Source organism: Lycium barbarum, chromosome 9 (assembly GCF_019175385.1).
Source record: "Lycium barbarum isolate Lr01 chromosome 9, ASM1917538v2, whole genome shotgun sequence".
NCBI classification, from domain to species: domain Eukaryota; kingdom Viridiplantae; phylum Streptophyta; class Magnoliopsida; order Solanales; family Solanaceae; genus Lycium; species Lycium barbarum.
The window spans coordinates 72,153,647-72,165,971 of NC_083345.1; the positions used below are offsets into that span (position 1 = coordinate 72,153,647).

At 36.8% G+C, this 12,325-nt stretch overlaps 1 protein-coding gene across 2 annotated transcripts; it reads left to right on the forward strand.

Moving 5' to 3' along the window:
* The first annotated feature begins 1,756 nt into the window (after positions 1-1,756).
* On the forward strand, positions 1,757-12,096 carry LOC132608952 (arginyl-tRNA--protein transferase 2). 2 transcript variants are annotated; one of them, XM_060322771.1, is made up of 6 exons: positions 1,757-2,084; positions 3,169-3,207; positions 4,521-4,671; positions 5,985-7,130; positions 10,714-11,029; positions 11,446-12,096. In XM_060322771.1, exons 1-6 carry the CDS (start codon positions 1,931-1,933, stop codon positions 11,560-11,562), a joined length of 1,923 nt encoding a protein of 640 aa, XP_060178754.1. In that variant the 5' UTR covers positions 1,757-1,930; the 3' UTR covers positions 11,563-12,096. The 2 variants fall into 2 exon arrangements, with proteins under 2 accessions (XP_060178754.1, XP_060178755.1); XM_060322772.1 differs by lacking the exon at positions 4,521-4,671 and having other exon boundaries at positions 2,068-2,084.
* The last annotated feature ends 229 nt before the right edge of the window (positions 12,097-12,325 follow it).

Consider the following 12,325-nt stretch of genomic DNA (forward strand, 5'->3'; position numbering starts at 1 on the left):
ATGATTATGAAGTAAGCCAACATGCATTATTTCTTTTATAATTGATAGTCAGTTACATGTTGCTCCTTATTTGATACTTCCTTTATCTCATTGACGTATTATTATTACTTATGCCTCTCATACTCAGTACAATGTTCGTACTGACGTCCGTTTTCTTTGGACGCTGTGTTCATGCCCACAGGTAGACAAAGAGGCGATCCAGACTCGTAGGAGTTATCAGCAGATTGACAGGAACACTCTATTATTCCGGATGTGCTATTTGGTTATTCTTTTATGTATATATGTATGTATTTTGGGTACGACGGGGTCCTGTCTCGTCCATATGTCTAGTACTCTAGTAGAGGCTCGTAGATACACATGTGTGGGTAGTATGGTCTCACGATGCTATTACTGTGTATGTATTATTATTTTGATAGCCGAAGGGCTTATGTATATAAAAGTAATTATGTTTCCAAACGAAAAATGATTTTTCTATGATTTGAGTATGAATTTGATAAAAGAACGCTTAATGAGTATGATGAGTAATAGAATGAGTGGTGCTCAGTGGTTAGCCCCGGGTACCCGTCACGGCCCCTAGTCGGGTCGTGACATAGAGGTTCCGTTGTTAAAAATTGGGATTGGGCGGAGTGTTTCCACAGTTCGTGGTCGTTCTGTGTCCAGGGAACACAACAGATCTGCGTGTGAGGTTTGCAACTTGATGTTTGTTCTTAAATTTTGTAAGTTTCGCTTCTGTGAATTGGTATGAACTTACAATTAGTTATCTTTTGAATCAAATTCTAACCATTTTTGGAGTGATATCTCTCATATATACTTTATTTTTATATAAAAATAAAAAAATCATTTAACCTATCTATATGAGTTGTCTTTTTCAGGTATTCATGTCTTTAAAGCCCTCTACTTTCTGCTAATGTAATACCATTTCTTTTTTGCTCCCTTCATAGTATTTAAGGTAAATTTGACTAAATTATTGTTTAAAATCTTTTATACCTTCTCCTACTATTGTCTTTCTCGAATATTTTGAGATTTTGGAGAGGATTATTGAGAAAAATGAAGGATAAAGTGAAAGCTTTGAAAGTTATAATTGATATGCACTCACCTATTTTGATTAATCTCATAATTTTAGCTATCATCATTATTACTTGATAACTATTATCTATCATCATAATGTCATCAAAAAAATGTTTGAGACATATAAAGTGTTTTTTGCTTTTTATTTGGAACAAAATCGTTCTTAATCTCTTTAGTAGTTGGTTGAATCATGGAGTGTCGTGTAATCTAACAAAATTATTTTAATGACTGCAAACTTGCAAAGGAAATAGGTTTTACGAAAGAAGTATTTATTATTGTTGGGTCATTTTTTGTTATGGCAAAAAATATTTTTTTTAGAATATGAGTTGTATTTTTTAGGTGTTAGTGGAGGAGGGGAAAGCTTTTTCAACATCAATCCTTAATAGACCCAATATATTAAAAGCTCTCAATTATTCAACAGTTACTTTCATGCCTTGATCAAAAACCTATTTTTTATAACATTTTGTTAATTTTTACAACGGGAACTAGAAAACAATTTGGTGACCAATTGGGAGTTAAAATAAATAAATATGACTAAAATTAATAAATCCTAGATTATGCAACTTTATTGAGACAATTACATTTTAATATATTTAAATAAATAGTAAATCTTTGCTATTATTAGTTTCATCTAATATGGTACAAAAACTAGTATATATAAAAGTAAAACGAAAATAGACGAATTCCATTACCAATTGTTCTTTTCTTAATCGGGGATATCTCCATTAGGACTTGTTCTACAGGTTTGAATTCCAGCTACTATATCTATCTGTCCCATAACGAGTCAACTACTTCCTCCCTCATTCAATTCAAAACACTTTCGTTTCCGAGAACAAAAACCTAGAAATAATAAAGATCTAAGATGTCTGAGAAGAAGAAGATGAGAAGTGAAGCGAGCAGCAGCAGCAGTAACAGTAATAGCAATAGCAGCGGTGATTCAGTGGTTGTTGATGTTGGTCGGCGTAAAAGCTCATGTGGTTACTGTAAATTTGGTGGACGCACTAGCATCTCTCACGGTAATAGTAATCCCCTTCCTTTCTATTTCTTTACTTTCCTCCATCTTTAACACCATTGGGTTATCATTTAAAAGATGATGGGACTTTCATGTCCTTTATATTTGGAATAAGTACCATGACTTTTAATTATGCAGTTAAAATAGTTGTAGTTTGACAAAATTGTTTGCTCTATTTGGACATAATTCTGCTTTCACTTTCACATGGAGGGAAGTTGTCTCAAGATCTACAATCTCTCGAAATCCATGGAAATTAATAAGATCTGAGTACAAGAGAAGCAAAGGTTCATTCAGGCAATACACCTATATTAGGTTTTTGCTTTGCCAGGAGCTCTATTAGTTTGGTTAGAAAATTTGTTTGTCAGTGTTAGGACCTGTGAAATTTATAGAAACACTAAGTTTTAGAGAAATCCTAATTTGTTCTGAAAGACTAATGATTGAGTAGCCCCAGGGCTTTGGTTCACTGGTAAGGACACAATACGTGATGTGGCGTATCTAGCATTATAGGTTGGGGTTGAATTGAATACATAACTTTCAACGCGGAGTATAATTTTATGTGTAAAAAGTTACTAAAATTGTAATAAATAGTGGATATGAACCCATAACTTTAAAAATATAACGATTCAATGCTAAGAATCTTAATATTGAACCGATAGATTTTAAATCTTGAATCCGCCTCTGGACTGATGTGTGGTTTAGGTGCATGTATGGGTTCAAATCTGCTGCAGAAATAACCCGGATAAGTTGGGAGAAGGGCAGCCCATGCTTTCCACAGTTTTGATCCTGTGCGTTAACTGGAGTTGGACCAGAAGCAAATAGGGAATTTCTTCATTATAAGAAAAAAAGAATTGATTGAGTATTGAGATGAAATGGACTCAGAATAGAGCGAAATGGGGATAAATTTTTTCCAACATTCATTAAGTCATGTCATTAAAAGAAATGAATCAATTGAATATAAGTTACAACTTACAACTGTACGTTACAGTGTAGCTCTAAATTAACTAATAAGAGGACATTTGCTGTAAGTGCATGAACGTACCAGAACTTCAATTGGAGCTTTTTCATAAGTTTATATGCTTGATTTGCAGGATTATGGGCACGCAGTCTGACAGTTGAGGACTATCAAGGTTAGTAAGTTAGCAGCCATTCATACTGTAGCACCCAGAATTTTCTTGATTCTTTGAACCCTTTATCTCTAATTGCCTGAAACATGGTATTACTTGATATTATTAATTTACTGTGTCCTTTCCCTCAATGATAGCTAAGCCATTGTCACTATGTAGGATGCATAGTTTTGGCCTTTAGGTAACTTGTGTTCCTTCTGAAAGAATAGAATGGCACCATATGCAGCTTTGTGCTATGTCATTACTTCTTTATGTATACCCATTTTATAGTACCTTTTGAATTTAGAATTTGTGTGCTGTACTGTAATTTTAGTTTCATAAGCTGTTTAGAAGAGACATTGTAGAACATGCAGACGCAGCATCTCTTCTCGTTGAGAATGCATACTCTTCTACTAGGGATGGCAACGGAACGGGGCGGTGTGGGTCTGGCTCTCTGCGGGTGCGGTGCAGGGCGGGGCGGGTTGAAAGTCTTTTTTAAGAATTTAGTGTGGATGTGGGGCGGGTTGCAGGTTTCCTCCCTTTACATATCTGAATATCATGCTTCCATCAACTTTGCATATGTAAACAAAAAGAATCAAGAACAGTGATGCTGAAACTTCAAGGATGCGTCAATCCATTTTTTATTTTTTTTTACGTATCTCGTTTTAATTATTTTTATTTGTGTATAATCAGTGTGTTCTATAATCTGCACTTCCAGCATTGTGCGCAAATAGCATGTAGAAGTGCTGGCAATCAAAGACCCAATACAAAATTCAGTCAAATCCTTTGTTTTCAAAATAGCACAAAAAGTCAACAGAGAAACTTTTTCGGAGAAAGATAATCTTTTATGTTTTTATACTGTTAAAGGAGATTAGGTAGATAAGTTATGGAGAAGGAATCCATACAATTGTATATTTAAAAAGAAGGGAAGGAATCTATTTTGTTTTTCATTAATTTATAATGTTTGGCATTTGAAATCTGGTAAAAATGAAGCTTTAAGAAAACAGAGCAAACGGAAAAAAGAGAGAACATAAAATTGAAGCAGTCAAAAGAGCAGGGGATTCTTTCTTTCAGAAACGCGGGGCGGTGCAGGGCGGGTGTGGGCGTGGGGCGGGTTTACGCGGGTGAAGAAACTATGCGGGGCGGGGTGGGTTGCAATGTTGCGGGTTATGACAAAACCCGCACCTCACCGTTGCCATCCCTCTCTCCTACATATATTTTCACTAAAGCAATAGTCTGTCTTTCTCACGTGATTCTGGTCGCGGAGACGCTTTGGATTTGATAAATTTCCTAATCGATCTTTTTATATTGTTGTATATTGGTTTTCCATTTCGTAGCCCTTCTAGATAGAGGATGGAGAAGATCCGGCTGTTTCTTATACAAACCTGAGATGGAAAAGACATGCTGTCCATCTTACACCATCCGTCTCAAATCAAGTGATTTTGTTCCTTCCAAGGAACAACGTCGAGTACTGAAACGAATGCAGAGGTATCTTAACGTTTCCCTTTTCTTATCATTTAATAACTCATAATCAGATCTTAGTAACTAACTATTTGCAACTTGACAATTTAAAACAGACTTTTCAAGTGATTAAATTTATATATTATTTTAATGGATGAAAATGGAATTTTTTTTAATCCCGATCCATGTCGTAACATTATTTTAAATCCATTCAATCTTTATGATTAATAAGTTAAATCTAGTTAAAATCTGTGCTTGCAAATAAAACAACATTGATAAATGAAAAACCTCTAATTAACTCCCGGAAAATAATGTTACCTTATTCAAAAAAAAAAAAAAAAAAAAAAAAAAACTCCCTGAAAATGTCTAATGGTTTAGGTACCATTAATGATGATAATGAATAAAAGACAGTCTCGCTAAATTGTTCTCACCTCTTTCCGGGTCTGAAATTGAATCTTAATTCCCTGATGCATTCACATGACCGGGTCACACATAAAGTTTTTCTAGACGAACTTCCACCGTCTGGACATTTCTGTCCTCCTTATTCATGCGGGATCTATCTTTTTTGTAAGTTCGTGTTCAAAATGCATCTGAGAACACGGGAAAGTCTTCTAACTGTAAGCAATTGAGTGGTCATTGTGAAAACAATTGTAGTTGATTGATGGTTCATCTGAACAGGTGGTCATGTTTCCCTTGCTTCTGAAGTCTATATATGTTTTCCATAGGGCAGCCCGGTGCACAAAGCATCCCGCGTTAGTAGGGTCTGGGGAAGGGCCGTACCCGAAGGATGTGATGTAGACAGTGTAATATCCTAATATCCTCAGTGAAGTTCTTTTCTTTCTATAGATTTGTTTCCTAAGATCTGTCTTGCTGGTTTTTTGTGCTTGTGAGGTTACTTCATTACCGTGCCATATCACATGGACGGACCATAAAGTGCCAATGGTGTTCTACACTTGAACACTCTAATGTTTAGCCATTGTCGGACTATAAAAGCAAGCTTGGACAGTTAGCTTGTGACTGAATTGCAGGGGTTGTTGGATGCTTTTAGGTCATAATGTGTGTGTGCGTGTCTGGGAGGGGGAGAGAGAGAGAGAGAGAGAGAGAGAGAGACTAACTGTATTTGTGGTAAAGATAACTGTATTTAGAGTTTGATTGTTGTTAATATCATGTTCATCAAATCTAGTGTGCTTTTGGTTATCAATTTTTTTTTTTTTAAATAAGTCTAGTGTGTAATCTGTGACTGCTCAAACATCAAATTTGGGCATGATCTTTGGTTATTTTTGCATTCAATTTTGAGATTTTTTATAGATGATTCAGCTTGAAGAAAATTGAATGTTTAGGTTTCTGGATGGCACATTAGATAAAAGTTCAGATGACTTAATGGATGCAACAGATTCTTCAGGCGATTCACAAACCACTACCTCCGGTCAAAGACGAAGCTTTGCAGCAACGAAGTCCTTGACAGGTAACCTTGAAGAAAAGTACAAAACTGAATCGTTGATCCCCCATATGGAAAGTCAGATAGATAAAGCAGTACATGTGTGCATCGGAAGTGGGGATCTTTCTTCTGATTTTCAGTTTCCAAGAGCCTCTGTAAAAAGGGTTGCACCTGCGAAAAGAAAGTTATCCACTGAAGGGTCAGAGGATCTGTTATTTACCAGCAGCATCTCATTCCAGATTGCAGCTACTTTAAGGCGACAAAGAAAAGATGTTGAGCATGAAAAATCATCAGAATTGGGGGCTGGGGAAAGGGGGCAAGCTGCTGATACCCCAAAAGTGATTGCTGAAAAACTAGGTAGCCATATAAACAGTCTAGCAGAATCATTGGGCTTATTAGTTAGAGCTTGCAATGGACATATAAACTTCTACTCTTCCGAAAGACGAGTTGACAAAGATGCCGTAGTCAGAAACCAGAATGATTCTAAGCAATCTTCATCAAGAAGCTGTAGTAAAGAGAGCTTCTCATCAACAGCACACGAAAACCCCGAGCTCAAAAGGAGGACATTTGAGGTTCGTCTTAAAAGGGCTAGTTTTGATCCGGAAGAATATTCCTTGTATAGGAGGTACCAGATTAGTGTGCACAATGATTCTCCTGATGAAGTCGCTGAGAGCTCATACAGGAGATTTTTGGTTGATACACCCTTAATATTTGTTCCACCGTCATCGGGGAACCTTACGGTTTCCCCTTGTGGCTTTGGTTCTTTCCATCAGCAGTATCTGATTGATGGACGGCTAGTTGCAGTTGGTGTCATAGATATTCTCCCCAAGTGTTTGTCAAGTAAATATTTATTCTGGGATCCAGATTTTGCCTTCTTATCATTGGGTAAGTATTCAGCCCTACAAGAAATAAGGTGGGTTACACAGAATCAAGTACATTGTCCAAGTCTCCAGTACTATTATCTGGGTTACTACATTCACTCCTGCAGCAAAATGCGATACAAAGCAGCATACCGGCCTTCTGAGCTTCTCTGCCCGTTGCGTTATCAGTAAGTTTATCTTCTGTTTTACATTATGAACAGACACATTGTTAATCTGAGATTAAGGATTGTGTCCTTTTTTCTTTTCAATTCACTTTTCAATAACTGTGGTGTCCAGCCAGCTTGCGAGCACCTCGACTAATTCCACGGGATCCCTACCACGTCCCACTTCCCACTAGCAACATGTACCTGGTAACTCTGTCCACCAAGGCTTGGACAGATGGGAAGAAATCACCCAGTGTTTTTGTCTCTGCCGGGATTTGAACTTCAGACTTCATGGTTCTCAACCCACTTCATTGACCATTGGGCCACACCCTTGGGTTTGTTTTAAAATTTGTTATTTTGCTATCTATGTTTTACATAAAATGCTAGTGTTTCTCCTCTTCTAGATTTGCAAGTGTTTTTTAGAGAAAGCACTCAAGCAGGGTACAAGGTCTTGAGATTGCAGTATAAGTTAATAATTTTGGCCTGGTTCTGTTTAAGCAGAATATTTGGTCCATTTCTCCTGTTGCTTATGTAAACCTAGTGCTTTACGGTGCCTTGGGCAAGGACATTTTCAATTGTCCCCATTTTCTTTTTATCTTGATGGTTTCTAGATTTTTTTTAAGGTTAGAAGTAAAGGAAGGGCAAAGAATTATGGTAAGGAACAATTTAGTGAATTTTTGATGGTGGCTGAAGTGTGTTTAAGAATAACTTAAGTTATCAAATCTTAAGCACTGTAAATGTTTGAACTTTTGATTCGTAGCATTGAAATAAGGAAGGGAAACAATGTCATTAGTTGGATATTAAAGGGATATGACTGGGTTGGGTTAAGTAAAAAAGATAAGGTTTTTAAAAAAAAAGAAGATAAGGATGACTGCGGTAAGTAAACACAATCTATTAGGTCAAATGGATAAAAGAAAGCTTTTCGAAGTCTATTTGGTGCTCCAAGGTCGTGACTATTGTGATTTTGAAGTAGCCCTGGGGCTACTATCTGGTGTAGGGCAACATAGGCACCATCTGTAGATGGGACGTGTTTTGATACATATGCACACACACACACATAGATATATAGTAGTTTAGCAATGTGCCCACTTCGAGCTCCTTTTTTCTAAAAAGCTAATATACCACCAGGTTGGTGGCTTATTTTTTTTATTAATAATAAAATAACCTCAAAGAGGAGAGTACAACTAAGGAAGGCCAGACCTTACCTTACTAATCCTATTGAGGCACCAAAAGCCCCTACTGACAAGCATGTAGAGAATAAGAGTTAGAACTAAATATTCTATTATTATCAATGAGTTTTTAGCATACTAAAAAAAGGGCAGCCCGGTGCACAGAGTTTTTAGCATACCATGGGATGATATTACAAATGAGGATACTTAAATAATGATAAAATAGGAAAGCGAAGATGGAGAAGTTATCAAGCCCCAATTTTCTTTTACATATGAATCAATTAAGTAGATTGGATGGCTCAATTATAGTAACTTGATGAAGTTGATAATTGACTTCCTCTTCAAATCTGTCCAAAAGCAATTGATAGTTCATCAAACCTCATTGGATTTGTCGGATCTTATTGAAGTTGTTGACACCGTCACCTCTTTTGCAAGTCGCATTGGCAAGTGCCGTGGAACAAAATTCCCAGTTACCTTACCATCCCAACTCTTGTTTCTTCGATGAGTTTTTTCTTACAACCTTGCCTAGGAGTGATAACTGCTTGTCTAGCTGCATTATCAAAACATTGATCCAACATATCTTCCTCCTCACCTTGCTCAAAGATGTCCTCGCCTTGTAGGTTAGAAAACTTATTTGGAGAGAAAGTACTACTTCCACCAAACTTCCTTGTTTGTTAGTGTTAATAGGAGTAAGAGAAGTCAACTTTTCAACATTAAAACTCACAAATGCATCAAGAAGCTCCTTGTCGTGAATATAAATATTTTGAACATTAGAAAGCTCTTCCTTGCATTTGTACTCACCTGTACAGCTTTGTTTCCACCACTTGAAGTCATATGCGCCGCCTTTCCACTGTTTTCTGGAATTAAAATAGTAATTTGCAGCTTGCCCTTGAGAAGGCTCAAAGGCAGGGACATGAGAATTTATTTGACGAGAAGGCATAGATCAAGCTCTTAAAAGCCACACATGCAGAAAGAATTATGAGTTTAGAGTGGTTAGTTGTGGAGAAGGAATTGGACAATAGGAAAAGCAATTGAAGTTCAAAGGGTAAGCTAGGCCGGAGCATTTGTAGTTTTGGGTGCTAGTGTTTATGCTATTGCTGTTCTTGATTGCATAGGTACAATTGGAAAGACAGTTTTGTTGGAGTTGCCTTGAATATGGTTTTGAAGATGAAGGGAAGAACATGTTGCACAAGATGATTTCGTTCTTTCGTCCTCAACATGAAGAGATGCGGAAGTTCAGTACTTAATGTGGCTTTACTTGATCTATTCTCACTTTCTCTTTTCCAAGAAATCTAAATAATCAAAATTAGCCAGCCACATAATGAATCCCAATTAACTTGGCTTGGAGATAAAACTCATTTTGAAAGTATTTTTAATTTGTTGCATCCAACAATGAACCAATCTTGTTGGTGTCAGCCGGTGCTTAAGCGATGGGAGAAGAAGGAGCATCAAGAAAGTTCTTCTGGACGATGATGATAGATGAGTTGTACGACAACTTGTTAATTACTTAAGAGTAAAATGACAATTTTGTCTGTAATTTAATTAGGGGATAGGGAATTAACAGTACTTTGGGTAATAAAAATGGTCACGAGTGGGTTAGGGATAAATCATGATGGGGTATTGTTCTGAGATCTTCGTTATTCCTCTTTGTTCAGAGATGGCATTTGGCATTTCCATGTATGTGATTGACTGATACTCCAAGGTCAACTGATGGTTTGTTATTTTGAATCAGTTGTTAAATAGATGGCTTGATCTATTGTGGCATCCCGTGTGAGTGACTTGGAGCCTGAACTTATATGCTAAATTGCTAATAAGCCTCGTTACATCATTTTCCCTTGTGGCTCTGGCGTAATATAGGACAATAACAGAAAAACTAATGGGATAATCTTTATGATTATCTTTTAAAATGTCATGACTAGTTGTTTAAATAGTGCTATATATGCTTATTGCTATCTAGTCCTACACAAGAAAAGTGCCATCAACAGGAAAGATAAAAGAAGCATTATTAAATTTTAACGCTTTCCTAGTTGTAGCTGACAAGTGGTTGTGTCATGTGTGACAATCAAGCCCTTTGACTACCTGATGTTATCACCTAATCAACTGAGCCACTATGAGAGCCTAACTGACACTTCTTTTCGGATAATTTAAGGCTCGTGATATCTTTTGCCCCTTTTTATGCATGTAATGACTGGAACCCAAAAATGTAGATGTTTATCCTGTTGGAAAATCAAGCCACACGGCACATCACATGTAGCTTAATCATTTAGTCCGCAGGAGCATGGACTTCAGCTGTTTTGATTTTGTTAATTTAATGTGTGTAATGTTAATTGTTTTACTTGTTGAGTAGTAGTATTATTCACCACAGAGCCTTGATCAGATGGGTTTTAATACCGGCCCTAATCTTCTTTGCTCTGACTGACGATATTTTTTCTGATTAGGTGGGTTCCATTTGATGTTGCCAAGCCACTGCTTGACAGGAAACGGTACATAGTTTTATCTGATTTTGCTGCACAAAATGGAGAGCCTCTTCCGCTGAGTACCCTTGAAAATTATGAGGAGCAAACGGATGAACAGAACTTTCACGGATCAAATGATATTTTTGTTGGTGAGGATGAGGAAATGGATGAATTTAATTATGAAGATTCAGATGATGAATTGGTCGCTGAGAGCAGTGACATCAAACTGCCCAAAGTAGAAGATAGAGATGTTGGTAGCATTTTGATTGGGTTGAAGGAAGTTCGTCTGAGATACAAAGTAATGTTAATTGACCCGTCACATTAACATCCTTTTGTGCTAAGTAGTGTAGTCTAAATTATAATTACTCTAAACCGAAAAATGTGGATCACAAATGAAGTCATCTCTTAAAATTCTATTTTTCAAAAAAAAAAGAAAAATGACAAACACAAATGAGGATAGAGAAATACAAAACAGCAAAGAAGAATCAAGTGTTGATTTGGTTCTCCAAGATGGTAATCCCATTGAAAATATAGGTTTTAGAGATTGAGAGACTTGATATGCTGCTACTTTTTAAGTCTGCTTGCGTATGTTTTCAACTCCTAAAAGGACAGCTTCAGTAAAGCATACTATTTGGAAAAATAATGCAAAAAATTTCTTTTAGGTCTTTGTTTGTTTTATGCTTATAAGTAACTGAACTATTTTTTTTCTTTAAGGATTTGAGGCAAGCTTTTGGTTCCAGTGAAAGGCGGTACATGGAGACACAACTGCAGAGATATATGAGGGCTGTTGGTGCGGAGCTCTCTGAACGAATGGTTTATTCATTAAGCTGACTCTGCAATGAGTCCAAAAAGTTGTTCTTGTTGGGAATATCATGTCCTCGAGTTGACGGTAGAGCTAGGCAGCCTGGGAAAGCCGCCAGAAGTTTGTTCTTCAACAGTGTATTCGTTGGTGTGTTTGGGGATGCAAACTAGAGGAGAATTACTTTTAACTGTTAAATTAGGCTGCATTGTGCATTTACCAATTACCATAACATAGGGACTTGCAGTTGGTACATTGCTGCTCTGCTTGTCGATGTGGTACAAACAAGGATCAGATTGGGGTGGAGCTACTCAATATGGTAGTTGCTTGAAAATCTTCCAAGGATCATGTGGCTTTCTTTTCCTCTCGTCCATGTATAAAATAAAAGCAGCACCTTCTTCATCTAGCATCCTTGCATTGCAAATAATTTTAATAGTAGGTTCATGAAATTGTTTGACAAAAAACTCCTGGGTGATTGACCAGTTGGTAGGTTGAACAAAGAATATCTTTTCAGCTATGGACACAATGGTTTACGCCTTTATCCAGTTTTGATTTCAGATATAAAACTCCGATCTCTCTTCACTTTCTGAATATGACAATATGTCATATAGACGTGGAAATATATACAACAGGATACTTGTAACGCTCGAAGAAAATGTATACCGAGGCTTGGAGGAAAGGAGTGAGCCATCATTTAGAATTTCTTTGTGTTCTTATCTCTTAATTCTTTTCTTGGTTTCTTCTTTATGCTATGTACAATGGGGGAACTTTTTGGGGTGAGCGACATCGGCCAGT